General features: G+C 41.2%; 1 protein-coding gene across 2 annotated transcripts in view; it reads left to right on the top strand.

The window, feature by feature from the left end:
- Positions 1–19,777, top strand: part of NBAS (NBAS subunit of NRZ tethering complex) — a 234,840-nt gene that overhangs the window by 159,300 nt on the left and 55,763 nt on the right. For both annotated transcript variants that reach the window (XM_073001737.2, XM_078388309.1), the window contains exons 41-44: positions 5,221–5,450; positions 8,278–8,388; positions 11,562–11,812; positions 14,753–15,087. In XM_073001737.2, the coding sequence (XP_072857838.2) occupies positions 5,221–5,450; positions 8,278–8,388; positions 11,562–11,812; positions 14,753–15,087 (927 nt within the window). The remainder of the gene's footprint in view (positions 1–5,220; positions 5,451–8,277; positions 8,389–11,561; positions 11,813–14,752; positions 15,088–19,777) is intronic.

The following is a 19,777-nucleotide window of genomic DNA, read 5'->3' as shown; positions in this document are numbered from 1 at the left end:
AAACAATCATCTTTTAAAATTCAGAGACTGCTTACACTTATTTACACACTGCATGAAAACAATCATCTCAGAAGAAGTTGCAACCCACCTATTTATCTCACAGTGTTCTCGTCAGGAAGAGCGTGAAGCAAAGATGTATTCTAGAGATGTGTTACTTAGTTTTTACATTAATTCTGTAGCGCAAGTCTTAACAAATCCTGATTTCCAAACCCCAAAACTTCTGAATAGACCCATCCCTGCTCTGCTATATGCAAATGATACAATAATTTTGCCATTTATTGAAGCAGAGTTTCGGAAAACCTTCAGGCTTTCACAGTTTATACTGCTCTGAAGAGAATACCATAGAATAAACTATTAAAATATTCAAATTCTGGTTTTCACCAGAATGTTTGTTAAGCACGAGTAGCAGATGAATGGCATGATATTGAACCTATAAATAGTTAGGTGTCTTTTCTCAGACAGCTGGGCTGGGGAGAGCTTACTTTCTCAGGGCACTGAGAATGCTCCAAGAATTGATACTGCCATTTTGAGTTGGTCCTTCTCAAACATGGTTCTTCTCAAAAGGCGGTTCCTACATACTATCTGCACTAAAAGCCTTCTAAGGTAAGGTACAGGCCCAGCTTCTGTATGGTGCCGGACTGTGTATGCAAAAAGACTTCCATTTCTTGAGGCAATGCAGTCTAAATTCCTGCAAATTGTTTCTGACGTCCCGCTCTATATCCCTAAGGTATTACTCTAAATAAAAGCTAGAATGATCTCGCTTGAAGCAACTGCTCAGCTTAACAGAATTAATCTCTGTCTGAATTTAAACCTTAATCTTTTTAACAGATATCTACCCCTCAGGCTGGGCAAGAGCAGTAGACAGAAGACAGTTTTCCAGTGTGTTATTCTCTCTGGCCCTGTTACATCTTGGATTTCTAAAAGCTAAAAGGACTATTAGGAAATGATCAGGGATTACAGCACACCGCCTTGATAGACCACAGGTTCTGCATTACTCTGTGTGGCCAGGAATCACCGTAGGATCTTTACCCATCAGTTCTTTAGAATTTAGAACTTATTAGTTATCAGAAAGCTTTTTACCCTGGCCCATATAAATGCTCTGCCATTAGCCTTTTTTAGAGAGAAGAAATTTACCTATCCCTTTTGACCCAACATTTTAGCCTCTGCTGTATCTGGTTTGGTAGAAACTGTGGAACATGTCCTGCTGTGGTGCTCATTTTTAAGGGTTTCCTACAGTATCCTCATTTCCCCAGTTTTAAAATACTATCCTGGTAGATCTGTCAGATTTTGTATTTCCTTCTTTTCTGACTCCTCAAGTTAAATTACAGCCAAGGTTGCAAAATTTTGTGCAGAGGTAGGTACAGCAAGCAAACAGATGATGACATCACTGCACTGATTAGGTTAAGAGTTAACACTCAGTTGCAATCTGAATTTCAGTTTGATTTGATTTGATCGTAAATGCGGTGTGTTACTATTGTGCTTTATTCTTATGAATCTGACAGGGCTGACCTGGAGTCCTAATAGCAAACTTAAAGTTTAACAAATTTGTTGAAAACAAAAGCAGCTCAGGAGGCATTACTGCCTGGATTAAAATTTCATTTCAAAGCAGCCCAACCTAACTGCCAAAGGACCACCTGGATAAAAAGGAAGTTGAACGTTTTTGTATCATTTAGCTTTTAAACACTGCAACTTGAGGGAAGTGGTTTGAGGAAGAATGTGTGGCCAAAGAAACCAATCAGCAACCACCCTGCTATTCAGTATCTGACGACCTGCCTTCAGATACATAGGTCTGTTTACGTCATGTTTAGTTAAACTCCAAGGCAGAACAACAACATGGAGAAGAATAGTAATACATGGTTGGCCTTTCAGGCTGTCTTGTCTGTGCTAGATAGAGCAGGCTTCTTGCTTCTTATTTCCTGGATTCCCATGATGTCCATTGGTGAAATGGAGGTCAGACCATTAGCTGCGAAGATAAATCCTATGTTATGCCAGAAATGCAGGGAGGAAGAGAACTTATATCCTGAAGAACCTTATGGATTGGTTTGGCTGCAACTCAGCATGATGATTCAGATTTGCTTTCTCCAAAGTCGGTATAGCGGTGATGATCTATCTTCAGGGGGAGGGACGGCCAAAGGAGGAGGAGAAGAAGAAGAAGAAGCTGTGAAGAGCAGCCAAAACATTCCATAAAAGTAAGAGGGCAAACAAGGGCATGCCGCTTGCAATTTGATTCGCTTTTGGCTAAATAGGGCAGTTTGGCTCGCCCTATTTTCTGGTGACCATGTGTGTTTTCAATAAGAGTAATTTGTTCTTCTTTTACGAGATGTCCTGTTCATTTCTGGCACAGCACTAGGGCTGCAGTTTATTTGGTGCTGATTATCCTGTTCAAAGTAACTTGCCCATACAGTTGGTTACTTTGCACCCAAATAGAGCTGTGGGCAGAGTTACCTGAAATGTCGTTTTCGGTGCTTTATGACCTTAAAAGGGAGGATAGAGAAACCCTCTCCTCTGGTAAACTTGTTGTTTACCAATGCTAATTGTGATTAAATTTGTATGTCACACCTATAGATAACTTTGTATACGCCATTTTAAAAATATTTCCCTAGTTGATGCAGAGCAATTCTAATATATTTGAGTTGTATTTCAGTGCAATATGCATAATTTCTGTGCTAGATTGATCTATTGCTGTAGCGTTATGTAGCTTGCTTAATTTAACAGAAAACGGGGGGAAATCACCCATGGAACGACAGCTGCCACAAAAGGTGGCTCAGGGACAGGAATGGGGGCATCAGCAATGGAAAGGGGGGCAGATTGGAGTAATCCAAAGAGCTGCCTGGATCCTTCTCACAGGAGAACAAAGTGTCCCATGTGAATGGAGGGATCGCTCAAGTTTGAGATAAAGTAGATTGCACCAAAGATAAGAGCCTTTTAAGTGTAAACTGGATCACTTCTCCCATCTGGTCATGTCCTGAGACAGGTTGCTGTGAATCTTGTGTCATCTTTGTGGATGTATTGCTAGTAAAGTAACTGGGAGCGCGGCAAATCCTGACAACGCATGTACGTAACCCTTCAGCTAACAGTTAATCTGTAATTTTAGGGAATGCATTTTCTCCATGTAACTTCCAGTATTTTTCTTATACTCTTGTTTCTTCTTGTCTGCTTACCACAGTTTGGGGGAAAGTGTTTTCAGAAGCAACCAACAGGAATGAATATTTCGAAAATGTGTCACTTCTCAGCACTTAAATAAATGTCACACAGTTATTCTGTTTTATTCCGGTTGAAAGTTTGGGCCCTCAAATTAAAATTAGCACATATATATTTTTCTTCCAGCGAACTAATTTAGTACGTTGCTAGCTAATTAATTTCCTTTCCCCGTCTTGCTACAATATACATCCCTTATTTGTCCTTGATGTTAATTTTTCTTCATTTGCCTAAAATGGATTTTTAGATGCTCAAAGCAATTAAATTATAAGTTGCCCTTGAGAAAAACAAGACACTGCCAGACATTGTTTGGAAGGGGTTTGAGAAAGATATTTGAGTTGTACCTTATCTATCTGTTTAGAATATAAGGTAGGGAATACCTGATCACAAATGAGCTATTATTCTGTTTTTAAAGGTTACCTTGGAGATTGCTTAATCTCTTTTCTTTTTCTCAAAATATGCTGTGTAAAACAAATAGTGACTTAAATGACTTTCCTAATCAAGTTTTTTTTTCTTTTTAAAATAGTGATAAGTATCTTTTGGTGTAAATTTGTGCATGTTTGTCACAGTTACTGTTAACTTCGTACACTTTGTAAAATCGGGGCAACGGATACACTCAAGAGGACTGCCACCCAAAAGGAAAATCCCAAATATAGGCAGCTGAGGGCCTGTGGAAGAGAAATGTGTAATTTTATCCTCTTTGCACAGCAATTTATTGCACTTCTGCCCTAGATGCAGAAAGGAAGTGGAGTAGTCCTCTCTTCTCTGCTGGCCTGCTTATGCAATGTTGTTCTCGGTAGTGCTTAAATGCAAGGCTGGTGTAAAAATCAGAGCATCCTCTTTCCAGAGCAGCTGTCTTGGACTGACTTGCATTGGGAGTGACTGGATCGATCATTTGGGGTTGGAGAGTTCTAGGAGTTTGGAGTTGAGAGAGAGAGAGTTTGGAAGGCAGTAGAGAATAGGAAGGAATGTTGTTTTAGTTGAGAGTTAACGACACCGACTGAACTTTTATGCCTTGTAACAACAACAAAATTCTACTTGGTTTTTAAATGGCACATTGACTGGACCTCTATCTTTAATAGTGAATAATGTTGATGTAATCAACTGGTGGCAGCTGAACGACACATAGCTTGTGCCTCCGTTTGGTGAAACAACCAAGGGGCAGGCGGGAACATGACAAAACCGATCATATTCCCTGTGGAGGGGCCTGAAATTCAGAGGCTCAGTGGGTAATCTCTTTTGTTGATGGCTGCTTGGCTCATGGTAGTCTTGTGAGAAACACATGATATGAATAATGTTCCCCACTGTGAGTTGGCACGTGACTGTCGTGACCATCCATCCAGAACGTCTGAAATTCCCTCAAGTAGGCAGGCTAGAGGAGGACTTGGTTGAGTGGGATAGTTCCTCGTTGTGGAGCCCTCTCCCGACGGAGATGTGGCAACAGGGCCCCCTTCCCTTCTTGACTTTAGGAAACAAGAAGTGGCTGTTTACTCAGACCTTCCATAGCCTTATCCTGGATTAATTTTGTCTCTGATTACTGATATCCCATTAATTTCGATTAATGGGTTTCTGGTTTGCTGCCATCCTTTGCATCTTTTGTATCAGCTATTAGACATTTGGCCTTCCTTTGTTTGATCTTTTGATTCATGTTGTTATTTTATTTTATTCCATGTTTTAATTCACGTCTATGTTGTAATACCGTAAGCAACCCAGATTATTGGCCTGGTCACTGGATGGGAAGGGCAAACATTTAAACAAACAAACAAGTTGAGGCAGAAAGAAGAGGATCAAGTAAAACCGGTGAAGGCCCCTTCAGGAACATCTCATTCTCAGGAGGCAGGCCCTTGGTCCAATCCACGGCAGGAGAAGAACTGAGAATGGGAATACGTCATAACGCCTAAGCCCTGTGCTTAAACTTGGTTGTAAAGTTTTGGAGAGGAGGTTGCAACATCATCAGAGCGTCAGAGTATGAGCTTGGCTTGACGGTTGTACATTTCAATGTGCTCTGAATTAATTCCACAGGCTGACCCCAAAGAATTAATTCAGGGGGTCACGAAGCACGTTTCCCAATCCACCAGTACAGACTGGCCTGAAGAAATTGCAGCTCTGATCAAGCACCTCCGGTACTACAACGAGCGGCTGCTGGACTTCACTCAGGCTCAGATTCTTCAGGGTCTCGGCAAAGGTGTGGATGTCCAGAGGTTTACAGCAGACGGTCAGTACAAGAGGGAAACCATATTAGGTTTGGCAGAGTAAGTACCACTCGCTGTCTTTGTTTTTGTCTTACAGCTTGACACGTTTAAATTGCAGACCAGGAAAGTAAATTTTCAACTGCACTGACCTTTAGAAAGACTTATTAGTCATCCCTCACTTTGTAAGGTTGCTGTTAATGGATTTTCTCCCCACCCCTCTGTCCCTGCATTCTGGCCAGATGAAGTGTTTTGTCCAGCTGAGTGGATCAATAAATACGCTGGATATTAATAGAGAAGAGACTTTTACTCTGCTTCTTCTTCCCTAGCAGCTAATCTTACACTTCATTGGAATTTAGGACCCCTGGGCTAACACACGTTCTAAACTATTTTTAGAATAGACACGCTCCCTTGGTGCCATATGATAGAGACTCATGAGAAGAGTGTTAAAATGTTTGTTCCAATGGGCAATAGCTCCCCCACCCTGACATATTATAAGATGAGTGTGATTAATATTATTGATAAACCTAAATGCATTACATTTTACAAAGAAAGAGAGGACTTTGAGAGAATTACAGTCTTAAGAACAGACACAAGAAAAACAATATATTGGTTGTTCATTTTTACATGTTTATTTGGGTCTCCTGTGTAGCTTTTCTGTTACTGAAAAAGGCTCTTAAGCTGGGGGTTGGGCAAGGAGCATTGAGATGACAACGTTTTCACAATGGAGCCATTGTCTAAGTGTGTGTACACAGAGTTACTATAGTTGAATTGTGTCACGTAGCTTGCAGTGAAGGTCCATTTTGGGAATAGATTCATCATGTACCAGGTTGCCTTCAGATCACTTCAGGACCAATATATAAAAACTAAGATTTAGCATCGACTCATTGCATAGCTATATCCATTGGGTGCATCACTGTCAAATATGCCCCATTCAAGTCTTCACAACAGGATGAGTGGTAACAGATGAATTGTGGTGAGAAAAAAAAAGAACGGTCATGTTACTTCCTTGCATTTCACCTTGTATGACATTGCCCTCATTTTTTAAATTTCATGTTAAAACCTTGAGTACAACTGATGCATACAAATTGGCCACACTCAGTTGTTTCTACTGGTTGATTCCAAACTACCAGCTATAGCTTCCACATGTTAGGGTGTCAGTGCTCCTGTTTGGTGCTTCTCTAGATGATGAGGAGACATGACCTTTGTATGGATCCAGAAGCTCTGCCTGTGTGTGATGATGGACAACATACGTGAACATTTTTATGCAAAGATGAAGGGGTGCAGTTACTAAGCCCCTAACTAGCATCCTGCAAGTTCTGGATTAAGAGCCCAATGCAGATATGAAAGCTGAGATGTTTCTCTAACCTGTTTGTCTCGAAGTGTGAGGCCAGACAAATTAATACCTAAAGAATCATTGTCCTTGCTTTCAGAGAGTGTAAACTGCTGCCTCTGATGGATGGTCAGGGTGTAGGAGGAGGACTTAACATAGTCCCCCTCCACAAAAGGCGGTCATGTTCAGGGCAGATCATGAGTAGGGTCAGCAGAGCAACAAGAAGGGGCAGCACATGGGCAAAGCTCCTGGTGGACATCTTGCTTGAACAATAGCTGCTGCTGCACACAGGCCCCTTATGCTTCCTGGTGAAGGACCACTTCGTCCAGGCACCCCCTCGTCAAAATGAAGTTAGTGACTGTCACAATTCCACATGGCCCCATTTGTTTCACCAAACGAAGGATCCCATCCTACGTGCCCCTCAGCTGCCACCAGTTGATTTCATCAACAATACCTATTATTAATAATCAAGGTCCAGGCCGTATGTCATTTTAGAAGAACCAAATAGAAACTGTTTCTCGATACAGGTGTTGACAGAACAATTGATGTTAAATCTTAAAACATTTTCCTTTATCCTCCTCAACCACCACTCTCCTGCCCAAACTCCAAAATCCTCTCTCTATCCCTCAACTAATCTCATACTCCCTATCTCCTCCTCCTCTTCCTCCTGAGTCTCTTGTATCTCATGACTCCGCCCCCTAGCACTCCCATTGGTCTATACAAATAGCATATGAATATTCATCAACACCCCAGTGACTAATGCTGCTCAGATGGGGACGCAGAGTAAAGGTGAGCTGTGACACAGCCTGTGATAGGCGTTTGTGTATAAGTCACCTCTGGAACGGGTTTGTGATGCATTAACTGCTCTGTGATTATGTTCGGAACAAGGCACAAAATCTAGGCTTGGCTCAAAGGTCCAAGGGATGCAACAACTGGTTTTCACACATTTGGATCAAAACCATAGCCTTTTTGTTCTCCAAAGAAATTTTGGAAAGTGAGACGTACTGCTTTATTGTTTTGAAAACCAGAAGAGACATCTGCCTCTCCCTGCCAAAGCTTCCACCTTTGTTGTATATATGTGTCACATCTGCATGTAATAATGTATTCAGCAGGCAGTGCAAACCTCTGAAATTATAATTGCAGGACTTGTTTGGGGATCCATCCAAAGTTATCATTTTTTTAGCTTAAGCATTTCTCACACAGATGAGACAGTCAGTTAAAAAAAAACCCAACAGATTGATACAGCATATCAGGCAAAAACGAAACGAAAATGACACCGGAAAAAAGGCAAAAATGTGGTGGCATAAGAGTTGGGACTGCATGGCAAAAATGTATCAGTATTTGCCATGTAGTCCCACTTTTAAGTCAAAGGAAGTGGACTTGTCCACAAAAGCTCTCATTAAAATATAGCAGTCTTTAAGATATGAGAATGTGTTTGTCTTCTCTATTTTATTTTTATTTTGTTTTGCCATGTATAAATATGTAGCAGCAGCCTAATCAGACTATCCATTTTGTTCTCTCTCTCTCTCTCTTTTTTTTAATTTCCTTCCTAACCAGAACACTTGAAGAAAATGTGTACAGGATTGCTCTCTCCTTGGCTCAGCGTTACAGTGTCCCTCTCTGGGAAGTTTACATGACACATTTAGAATTTCTTTTCAGTGACAGTGGGTACGTATGCTAACTCTGCTTCATTCGATTTTATTGATAAGTAGCTGAAGCCAAGTGAGCATTCAAACCTTTTCAGATGGATTAAATAAAATTTTTGGAACTGGGTTTCCAGTTTTTGTGTTATGGTTTGATATGGTGAAGACTGTCCATTTCAGCCGTATGTCATTAGGACTTTCCTCAGTTGGATACTGTGTTTAGGTAAGACGAGCTGAAACATGATGTTTCCAAAAATTAGAGGATATGGTACTTACGTTCAAGACCCAGTTCTAATGACATGTGCATTTTTCTCTCCCTTTATTTTGTCTTTTCATATCCCCCTCATGTAAGTTTGGGGCTAATAGTTAAGGATGTTTTGTAAGTATACACTTCATGTATCCTTATGAAATGTTCTTAACCCCAGAGTTAACTAGGTGGGTATGAAAGGCCAAAACACGAGCCCCAAACTCCTGCCTTCCTCTTTCAAAGGTTTAATAGATAGTCCGGCAGTGAGAGTGGTTGTACCTCTGACTCAGAGGATTCTCTGATGTGTTTTGCTCCATTTCACTTGGAAGTTGAAAGTTCTTCACCACATTACAAATGTCAGGATTCTTCAGGCTGAACTATGGAATGGAAGCGTACTATTACATTGTTACTAAGAAAACTCTGGGAACAAGCCAAGGAAACAAGTGTCAAGTAGCGTGGTTAAAATTCCAGAAAAACCCACACAGCTGGGTGATCCAGGAAGCTCCACTCTCTTCATTCTCACTGGTTTTTCTACTCCCCTATTAGTCGTTCAGTTCTTCCTTTGCCTCAGTTTACTAGCCCCGCATGCATCAGGGAACACAATTTTAATTACACAGAACTGTACTGTCCCATTAGAAGTGAATTGACTCCAGTAAACCCAAAGTGAACAGTTACCGTATTTTTCGCACCATAAGACGCACTTTTTTCCCACAAAACAGGGGGGTGGAAAGTCTGTGTGTCTTATGGAGCGAAGAAAACAGATTATATTTTCCTGTTTTCTTCTCCTAAAAAATTGGTGCGTCTTATGGAAAGGTGCGTCTTATGGAGCGAAAAATACGGTAAATAAGGTGTCCCTGTCTAACGAGCTGCAAGTGTTTGGTCTTGAGTTCAGTATGCCCTGCTCTTTTACTCACGGGGAAACTAGTGTCTGCCATGTAGTGATACAACATTATACTGCATGATATAGTTAATTAAAAGTAAGTCTATGTTTTAAATAAAATAATCCCGGGGTGCACAACCTTAGGATCGCCTTAGAATGCACTCCAAGTTTCATGGTCTCTGTGCAAGGGTGCACTTGTTAACAGATTTTCATCATCCTCTTACTGTCTGTATCATAATCCATTTCGTAATTCCCTCAGTATCTCTCTCTGCTTTTTCTGGAACCTGTTTCCAAGGCCGTGGAGGAAAGGTACTGCTGGAAAGCTGTAAGGAGGAGGAAGATAATAGTCTGTGTTTAGTCTCCATTTGCCTCATGCACCTGCCACTAAAATCAGCTTGAACATCTTTGCGCCTTCCGGGGAACCATTGAGTAGAAAGCAAAAGACACATTGGCTGGTTTATTTAGAGTTCATTGCCTTTCTGACATCACCAGCCAATAAACCAATTCTGCCCCTGTTGTATATAATTCTAGCTATAACTGGACAAGTCAACTGAATCAACAAGTTGCAAGACAACCACGTAGCTTTACCAAAAGAAGAAAGTCTTATTTCATGTTGAGCCCGTTCTGCAATGGTATGGAAACTGTTTGTCAATTAGTGGCAGTCTGGGTGGATACCGAAGGGCTTAACCTTGCAGCGAAGCTCCGTTTGCTCCTCATCCGATGAAAACAGGTTATGCAGAGCAAGCAACCTCAGGAATAAAGGAACACGTGGTGGCATAGCATGGGAGGAAGGGGTTAGAACAGTGGCACGTGGGGGACCCACAAGAGGAGAAGGAAGCAAGGGGAAGGCAGAATGGCAGGTAGAGGTGGCAGGAGATGGGAAACGGAGCAGAGGGCGGTAGAGAGAGCCAAGTAAAGAGTGGAGGGAGGAGAGCGGGAGGCGTAATCGAGGAGAATTGGAGGCAGTCACAAAAAGTAGGCAAATCCTGTTGAGAACAGTGAAAGCATCCAAGTAGTTGACTTCTGAGAGGGGGGAAAACACACTTATTTGGAACACAGCACTCTTCAAGTCAATATACCAGTAGTACTTTGCGGGAAAAATGGGAATTTGGAGCAAGTGTTGTTCATTTGCTTGCTTTGAAGTGCATTCGATTTATTTCTCATAAATATTGTTCTGCACCATTTTGGGTTTTAATTTCCATTTTCTGCTTGCTCTGTTGAGGGTTAGGGTTAGGGTTTTAAACCATTTTCCTGTTCCCAGTTAAAATGTGTGTGTGTGTGTGTGTGTGTGTGTGTGTGTGTGTGTGTGTGTGTGTGTGTGTGTGTGTGTGTGAGAGAGAGAGAGAGATAAAGAGAGAGATAAAGAGAGAGATAAAGAAAATGAACAAATTGCAAGTTAGTCTATAAAACATGGTGTGTTGTGACTTTTTATACACGTTGCATAAACAACTTGAGAAATTGGGAACAAGCCACTTGGAACTGTTGTCAGAAAAACATACCCTTCAGCTGCCATTCTTCTAACTGTGAGAATGTCTCCCTGTGATGCAGAACCAGGTAACTAACTTGTATGTGACAGTTCAAGATGTGATCGATGCTGCAGACTAATTCCCTGGATGTAAATCCTGTCATGCCACATTTTATAAAACTTAGCATTAGTTGGTGACTTGTGCTAGCCAAAAATTACCAGACAATCAATCTGATAATTTGAGCCTTTACAAAAAAAGTACTCTTGAATAACCCCCTCCTTCTTCTTTTAATATTTATGAAATAAAAAAACAAAGACCCTATGTTTTCATAGTAATTACTGGAATTGTCACTTTCTCTCTTAATATTAATTGTTATGCATTATTGTTGGTCTTGATTGTATATATTTTATAGTGAATTGTATCATCATACAGCACCAATAAATAAGTTTTTAAAGGGATCTTGTCATACATGCTGTGCTAGAGGAGGACTTAGCAAGAATTCTAAATATAGCATTGCCTTGGTGGGCTCTGGCAGACTTAAGGAAGTAAAAAGTTGTGGATTCATGCTGTTTAAATAACAAGTATGCTCTCTTGTTACCATACAGTTTATCCACATCTGCTATAGAAGATAGAGCCCAAAGCCTTGGTATATTTGAGACTTTGAAAACAATCCCTGAAGCTTTTCATGAGCATATGGCCAAATATGTATACCCTACTATTGAAGGCAGAGATCACCAGCGTTTACTTTATTATTTCACACTCCTTGGGAACTGTGCCTCTCCTGAATTTATGAAACATCCTATCAAACCTGAAACACACATACGTCTGCTGAAAAAATTCAAAGCTGTTGCGCCAGGTATGTGGCATTGACACATCTATCAAATTTGTACCTAGTAGTTCTGTTCATTTACTTTCTTAAAAGCAAGATATGGTGCTAAAATGAGTGGTCGTTAATATAAAGTGTTTCAAATGTGACAGTGTGCAGTGTGTCTTATAACTAGCAATTTGAGATCCACAAATAGCAGCAAAACGATATTTCTCATAACCTTGTGCCATCAATCAACGATAGGAAAAAAGTTTATTGATTTGTAAAAAAAAACGACTATCAAAAATCTATTGAGGCTAAAATTCAGTGCAAATGTACCAAAAGTAAGCCGTTTGAACACAGTGGTATTTATTTCAGAGTGAATATGTAGAGGGGACTGTGCTCTGACCCACCTAAAACTAGTTAAAGAGTAAGCGATAGTAGGTGAGTGCATGCAGTAATTGCGTCCCTTCCAGTGGAAGAGCCCTCATGTGACCTCCAGAATGTCGGAACACGGTAGAAGGAAGTGCAGGCTAGCCACAGTCACAGAAAAGCGGGGCCACCCTTGTTGCTGCTGACGCACAGAGTGGTAATGTACCTTGCTGTCCATGTGTTTGAAAGGAATGGGAAGCACCATGGTTTTTGTAGTGTTACCTACACACATACTTCCCCTGTGTAAAGAGAGACCAGCCCAGTCAAAGCCCCTTCACATATAATGTCAGTGCCCCTCACCACGCTAGTCCATGTGCTGGTAATCTCAGGATTAGACTACTGTAATGCCCTCTATGTGGGGCTGCCCTTGGGACTGCTACAGAGACTCCAATGGGTCCAGAATGCGGCGGCCAGACTTCTGAGTGGGGTTAGAAAATACCAACGTATCTCCCCCCCCCACCCTGGCCATCTTACACTGGCTACCCGTTCGCTTCCGTACCAGTTTCAAGGTAGTGGTACTAACCTATAAGGCCTTAAACGGTTTGGGATCTCGATATCTGGCCGAGCGCCTCCTTCCAGTCAGGTCTGCCCGTCCTATAAACTTGTTGCAGGCAGGGCGGCTGAGAGTTCTGACCCCGAGAGAGGCCCAGAAAACAACCAGTAGAAATCGGGCCTTCTTGGCGGTAACGCCACAACTATGGAACTCTCTTCTGCCCAAAGTCCACCTGGCCCCTTCAGTGGGCACATTCAAAAAGCTACTCAAAAGCTGACTGTTTAGACAGGCCTTCCCTGAACAAACTACACTTTGATACAATAGTGCCCAGTAACATGGTTCCCCTTGACATTTGTAGTCCAGTCGTGTCCGACCCTAGGGGGCGGTGCTCATCCCATTTTCAAGCCATAGAGTCAGCGCTTGTCCGAAGACAGTTTCCGTCGTCACGTGGCCAGCGTGACTAGGGAATGCCATTTTACCTTCCCACCGAGATGGTACCTATTTATCTACTTGCATTTACATGCTTTCGAACTGCTAGGTTGGTGGGAGCTGGGACAAGTGACGGGAGCTCACTCCGTCGCGTGGATTTGATCTTACGACTGCTTGGTCTTCTGACCCTGCAGCACACAAAGGTTTCTGCGGTTTAGCCCACAGCGCCACCACGTCCCTTATCCAGTATATCCAGTAATACTGTATCATGTCCATCATATTGCCATGCTCCATGCTTTTATATTTTTCTGTGCTTTTAATTGTATTTATTGTATTGTAATGTTACCCTCACTTCACTTTATGATTTTTTATTTTCACCCCTATGTATTAATGTTGCTATTTGTTATTTTGTTACTCTTGTTGTTTTTTGTTATTTCTTGTAAACCGCCCAGAGTGCCCTTGGCTGCCAGATGGGCGGTATATAAATAAAATAAAATAAAATAAAATAAATAATGGAGAACCCTGGAAGTCTATGTGCACAGCAGGAATACGTTTTCACTCTTGGTGTTAGCAGCTGAGCAAATGATTTTATTAATTCCATTTTTATGCCACCTTTCTCTCAAAGGCAGCTCCCAAGTTTTGTTCTAAAACAAACCAACTAAACAGCATTACATTAAAAGCAGTTAGATATATAATAGTATTATCAACAATTAATTAAAACAGCTGAAACCATCTGGCTGTGATGTGCATAAGTCACAAAAAGTTGGCCTGACTTTGTGTGGTTCTTCATGCATTATTTCAACCCACAAGGCAGGCGTTTACATGAATCTACTAAGGGTGTGATCACATGGGGAAACAGATCACAATTTGGACCACTTGTGGAGTGGTGCAATGTGATCTCTTTCTCAGTGATCACAGGATGTATGAGGAAATGAACTTCAGCCAGACCCCAATCTGTGTCTGAGGTGAATCTTTTTGGTACAGTTGTAGAGCTTCTACAGGTTGGAGTGGTTCTTTGCCCAATGGAAGGGAGGTTGCTCTCATTACAGCAACTCTTTCTGGGGTCATCAGAGGCCCTCCTTTGCAGCCATTTGATCATACTCTAGGTCAGGGGTCTCAAACATGCGGCCTAGGGGCCATTTGCGGCCCACCAGATGATAGTTTGTGGCCCTCGCCTTGCGTGCCCCCCCAAAGCGCACACACATCCTCTGCTGTCAAGAGTAAAAAAAAAAAGCCTTGCCTTGCTCGCCGGCTCTCTCCCAAGCCAGCACCTCTTGCGCCCTCCATCCAGAACTGCAGCCTGCCAGCCAGCCCACCTGTCTGTTGGCTAAGGAAACTCCTGGGCGGCTTCCTCGGGCTCTTGCTGCGCTTGGCGGAAAATCTGATGCGGCCCAGCCTCACCCAGACTCTGCCTCCAGCGGCCCCCAGGTAAATTGAGTTTGAGACCCCTGCTCTAGGTCTTTTGGTATTCCTCTCCCCTTTCTATGTGTATTTTGTTCTTTAAAATGCCCATTGTAAAGAGGAAGTATAAAGAAAAGGAAGGTAGGAAGCTGAGACCCAGATTTGTGTGGCAGATCGGTCTGTCTATTTGAACAACAGATATGCAAAGATTCATCTTCATTTTTCTCTTCTAACAGGCCTTAATTACAAAAAACTAACAGAAGAAAATGCAAATCCTCTGGCAGCTTTGGATCCCATCCTGACAAGTCAAAACATTTTATCCATTTCCAAACTTGCTCCTAAAATTCCAGAAAAAGATGGAAAGATGCTTTCCCCAAGTTCAGTCTATGCCATCTGGATAAAAAAACTCTTTTGGAAGGGAGATCCCCATCTCATTAAAATACCTCCAGAAAGCATAACTGGATGGTTACATGCCTACGACGTCTGTGCCAAGTACTTTGATAGACTTCACCCAGGAGATATTGTTAATTTCATGGATGAAATTACTTTTTCCTCAGAATCTGTCACCAAGGTGAGCACGATTTTACAACTATATCATTTAAATGCATACATTCCATTTAATGTATTTTAAGCCTTTGCTGTTCTTCATTCAGATAATAAATTGAACTTTTCAGGGGGCGTCCAGTGATTTACGTGTGGACTTGCCCTCTGTCTGCTCTCCCCACGTGCCCCCCGTCTGCTCTAAAAGGGCCTTCAAAGCTTGAGAGCCAATATTGAGGCCGTGTACACAGGTTGCAGTGGTGAAATAGAATCTGTTCCACTGTCCTGCTGGAAGATGGCCATCTTTGCATTTCGCCCTTCAAATTGATTCCCCCCTACTTTTGACTTAGAGAAATTACAGCATCGGTTCTAAAGGTATTAATATTACAGAGTTATATTTATATATTTACAGGAGTATGACTCCTGTATCTGTGGGAATAGTATCTGTGGTTTCACTTATCCATGGTCTGAAAATATTAAAAATATTAAAAGAAAAAAATCCACAAAAACCTTTCACATGTATTAGCAGCACCAGCCACTAGAGGGATCATGCTATGAATACTGTACTTACTGGTGAAGAATACATAGCATGGTCTCTGGTGCCCTCTATCAGCCACTCCTGGTAATACATGTGAAATTTATTTTGTTTTTTTCCTTATACCATGGTATCTGTCTGTTGGTCTGTCTCTCGGGCGGGCAGGCTGTCTGTCTATCTGTCTATCTATCTATCTACCTACCTATCTACCTATCCAGTGTTTGCTATTATTCATGATTTTCAGCATCCACAGTGGGGGCTTGGAACCAATCTCCAGCAGATATGGAGGTCCTATTCTACATACATTTATATGCTGCCCAGTTTAATACAAAATACTACTCAGGGCAGTTAACAAGAGACATCAAGATAACCCCCATTCCCCAACCGTACAATTAAAAAATAAAAACCACTCAGACCAAATTAAATTATAAAACCCAAAGATTCCAGCAAAGCAACTAGTGATGGTGGTGGGACAAACTGTATCCAAATCCTACTGACATCTCAGGGGAGAATGTCATTAAATGCTTCTTTAAACAGCTCAATCTTTAGCAACCTCTTCAAGGTGTGCAGTGATGGGGCTTGACTCACCTCCAAGGGAAGCCTATTCCTCAAGGGAGGGGCCACAACTGCTCATACAGAGTGAACACAGATATTAATTGCCATGCCCCAAACTCCATGTTTATGCAGATCTCTGTTGGTTCTAACCCTTCCTATGAGAAGCTATTGTATGTAGTTGAAGTTCCGCAGACTGGTTTTCCCCCTCTCCCTCCCAGCCTTGTCTCCTTTCTTCTCTCTCTCTCCCTTCCTGTCCCATGACAGTATGATTAGCAAGCTAAGTAAGTGTGGGCAGGATAAAACAGTTGTAAGGTAGATACACCGCTACAGAATCGTACACAGAGAGTGCTTATCAATGACTCCTCTTCATACTGGAAGGAGATGACAAGTAGGGGTCCGTAAGTCTCCTTTCTGGGCCCAGTGCTCTTCAACATTTTTATTAATTGTATCAGATTTGCGGGTAACACAGAATTGGTGGAATAGTGAATACCTCGGAAGACAGGAACAAAATTCAAAAAGATCTTCATAGGCTGGAGCACTGGGCTGAAAACAATACAATGAAATTTAACAGTGATAAGAGCAAAATTCTGCACCTGGAGGGAGGAGGGAAACTTAACACACAGTTACCAGATTGGGGATATTTGGCTCAGCAATACTATGACAGGGATCTTGGGATTGTTGTAGATCACAAACTGAATATGAGCCAACTGTGACGTGGCTGCGAAAAATGGCAAATGAAAACCAAGACCTGTAAGGAAAAACTGAAAGAATTTGGCATGTTTAGTCTTGAGGGGGTGAAAAAAACTGCTGGGAGATATGATACTGTGTTTCCCCGAAAATAAGAAAGGGTCTTATATTAAATTTGCTCCAAAAAACGCATTAGGGCTTATTTTCAGGGGATGTTTTATTTCTTTCATGTACAACAATCTACATTTATTCAAATACAGTCACGTCATCATCTTCTAGTTGCTGCACAATGGTGGAGGGTGGGGTTTCACTTAACTGGGGCTTATTTTGGGGGCAGGGCTTATATTACGAGCATCCTGAAAAATCATACTAGGGCTTATTTTCGGGTTAGGTATTATTTTTGGAGAAACAGGGTAGCACTTTTTAAATAGTTGATCAGTTGTCACATAGAGGAGGGCAGAATCTGTTCTGAATCATCCCAGATTGCACAACTTGTACTCATGGGCCCAAGTTACAGGAAGCCATATTTAGGCTGAATATCAGGAAAAGCTTCCTGTTGTTTTTTTTAAACTTTATTAGTTTTTCAATCTATCTACAGTACATTCAATTTGTACTTGTTAAACATCGTGTTACATGGGTTGCTTATAATTATTTGTTTTGTACGTCTTGGTGTCTTCTTAGTTGTCCCTTCAAAATCTATACATTTTTTAAACATTTAAACCATTCATGTGTGTATTTTAGTATACAATATTGGCTACTATCATAATATTGTTCTCATAGTATATGACGTTCTCAAAATCCTCTAATAACATACCTAATAAAAGTAATTCCAGTTCCAAATTTATATAATTTTGAGATGATTTCCAACCAACTTTGTATTTTATACCAGTAATAACTGAATAGGTTCCTAACACATAATAAATGTTAACTAAAGCATTTTATACAGTTTTTCTTTATATAATTGTTTAGCCTTTTCTATCATGTCTGTATCAGTATATCTAATGTATGTTCATTAAGTACTATTTGTTTTACCTCATCCTTATATCTAGCTTCAATTTACCTTAAGAACCACCGTGTTATGCCTTTACCCTGATTAGTGATCCCTTATTTGATTTTAATTTCCTTTTCTAATATATAGGATATACCCCCTTACAATTCCAGAAGTTAGGTGTATACATGCTTTCAATGTTGAAGGACACCTTAATATTTTTTTCTTTTTCATCTTTCTAAGTAACTCCTTCTCTTATTTGTCTTTTCCCAATTCTTGTTTCTATCTGTCTAAAAATTCTGCCGTCCTTTGCGCCACCTGAGAACATTTTATACATTTGATCTATCTCCAATAGATCTTCCAGGCTCTTTTAAATTAGATTTTCTGATTCTCTCCCCTTGTTTTCCCTTAGCACACCTAAAACTCTCCTTGGCTCCAGGGTTAGAATTAGATCTCCTAGGTTTTCTCCTCTAATTTCCTCCAGCCCCTCTTTTGATTAGCATACATTATCCACCACCTTCTCATTTCCTTGTCCATTATTCCCTGTCTCCTGTTGACTATAGTTCTTCTTCAACTGCTCCTTGAATAATTTCGCCTCTTTATTGTGGAATCTCACTATTTCTAAAATTGCTTGAAGGGTAGATTTTGTTTCATCCCAAAATTGTCCTTGTTATGGCATTATGTTCCAGATGTCAAATAATTGTATTCCAAGTGAAAGTTGTCCAAATGCTTAAAGTAATCAGTCCAATTCCATCAATACTTGCTTCCATAGGTCCACTTTAGTAGATTGATCATCTTTAGGGTTAAACTTGAATCCATTCTCAGATGTAGATAGTTTTTCCCACCTAAAGGCTCAAGGTCCAGTCAAGTTCAGAACATAGGATACAGTTTAGAAGTTCCACTTTGGCTAGATTAGGCTTTCTAAGGTTAATTTATCTATAGTTCATTTCCATCCTAAAAAAAAAAAAAGGGAATTGATGCTAGACTTTTTGTCAGCGATTTAGATAGCTGTTACAAGTAGCATAAACAAGTTTAATTTCCCAGAGTAGTTGCTAATGATGGTTTTAAGAGAAAGATTCTAAGGTTTCTAACGACAAAGTAATACCAAACTTTCTTCCTTGAAGTATAATTAAATGTTGAATTAATGTCCAATTTATTTTCCTTGTGTCTCTCTGCATCTCCTTTCTCCAGATTCACCGCTGCTGAATCAGTGGTGGGGGACAGAAGATGCTATTTCTGCCGTAGAGATTGTCTCATCCAGGGGTAGTCATAAATCAATACAGTTAAAAAATATTTCTCACCCAGTGGTAACACAATGTTAATTAGGGTAATTTATCGCTTCGCCATTGCCGGCTGCTGACAACTTGCAAGCAAGCTAGTTAAGCTGCTTGTTTCTGCCCACTTGTTGATGGAGGAGTTTCCCACATCAAATGTTGGTAACCGCCATTCCCCCCATGATCAACAGGCTTCTCCACCATTTCACCACCTCTTTAGGGTGGTTTTAACCCCTTGGGGGGTACCAAACAGGTCAGAATTCAGCCCAGGGGACAGAGTTCCATCCTCCTCCTGCAGTCTCATCGCAGCATCAAGCCGGAAGTCTGGAAAAAGTCCTAACTGTTAGAGCAGCATGACAATGGAACCAATTACTTTGGGAAGTTGTGAGCACTCCAACAATGGAAGCATTCAAGAGAAACCATATGTCAGAGATAATTTGATCTGGATTCCTATATTGAGTAGGGGGTTGGATGCAGTGGCTCCTTCCAGTTCATTTTTCTATTATTCTATAAACCCTCCCCACAGAAAGCATGATCTACTCCAGCAGTCCCCAACCTTTTTCCAACTGTGGACCTGTTGGAGGATGTGGCACGCCTGCAGGGGGGTGGAACTCCCTCATGTCCATGCGCACATCTCGCTCAGAGGCGGGCTCATGCAAATTCACACAGCGTACTTGCAGGG

Source organism: Pogona vitticeps, chromosome 1 (genome assembly GCF_051106095.1).
Source record: "Pogona vitticeps strain Pit_001003342236 chromosome 1, PviZW2.1, whole genome shotgun sequence".
Classification (NCBI taxonomy): domain Eukaryota; kingdom Metazoa; phylum Chordata; class Lepidosauria; order Squamata; family Agamidae; genus Pogona; species Pogona vitticeps.
This window is presented reverse-complemented; position numbering and strand designations above follow the sequence as displayed.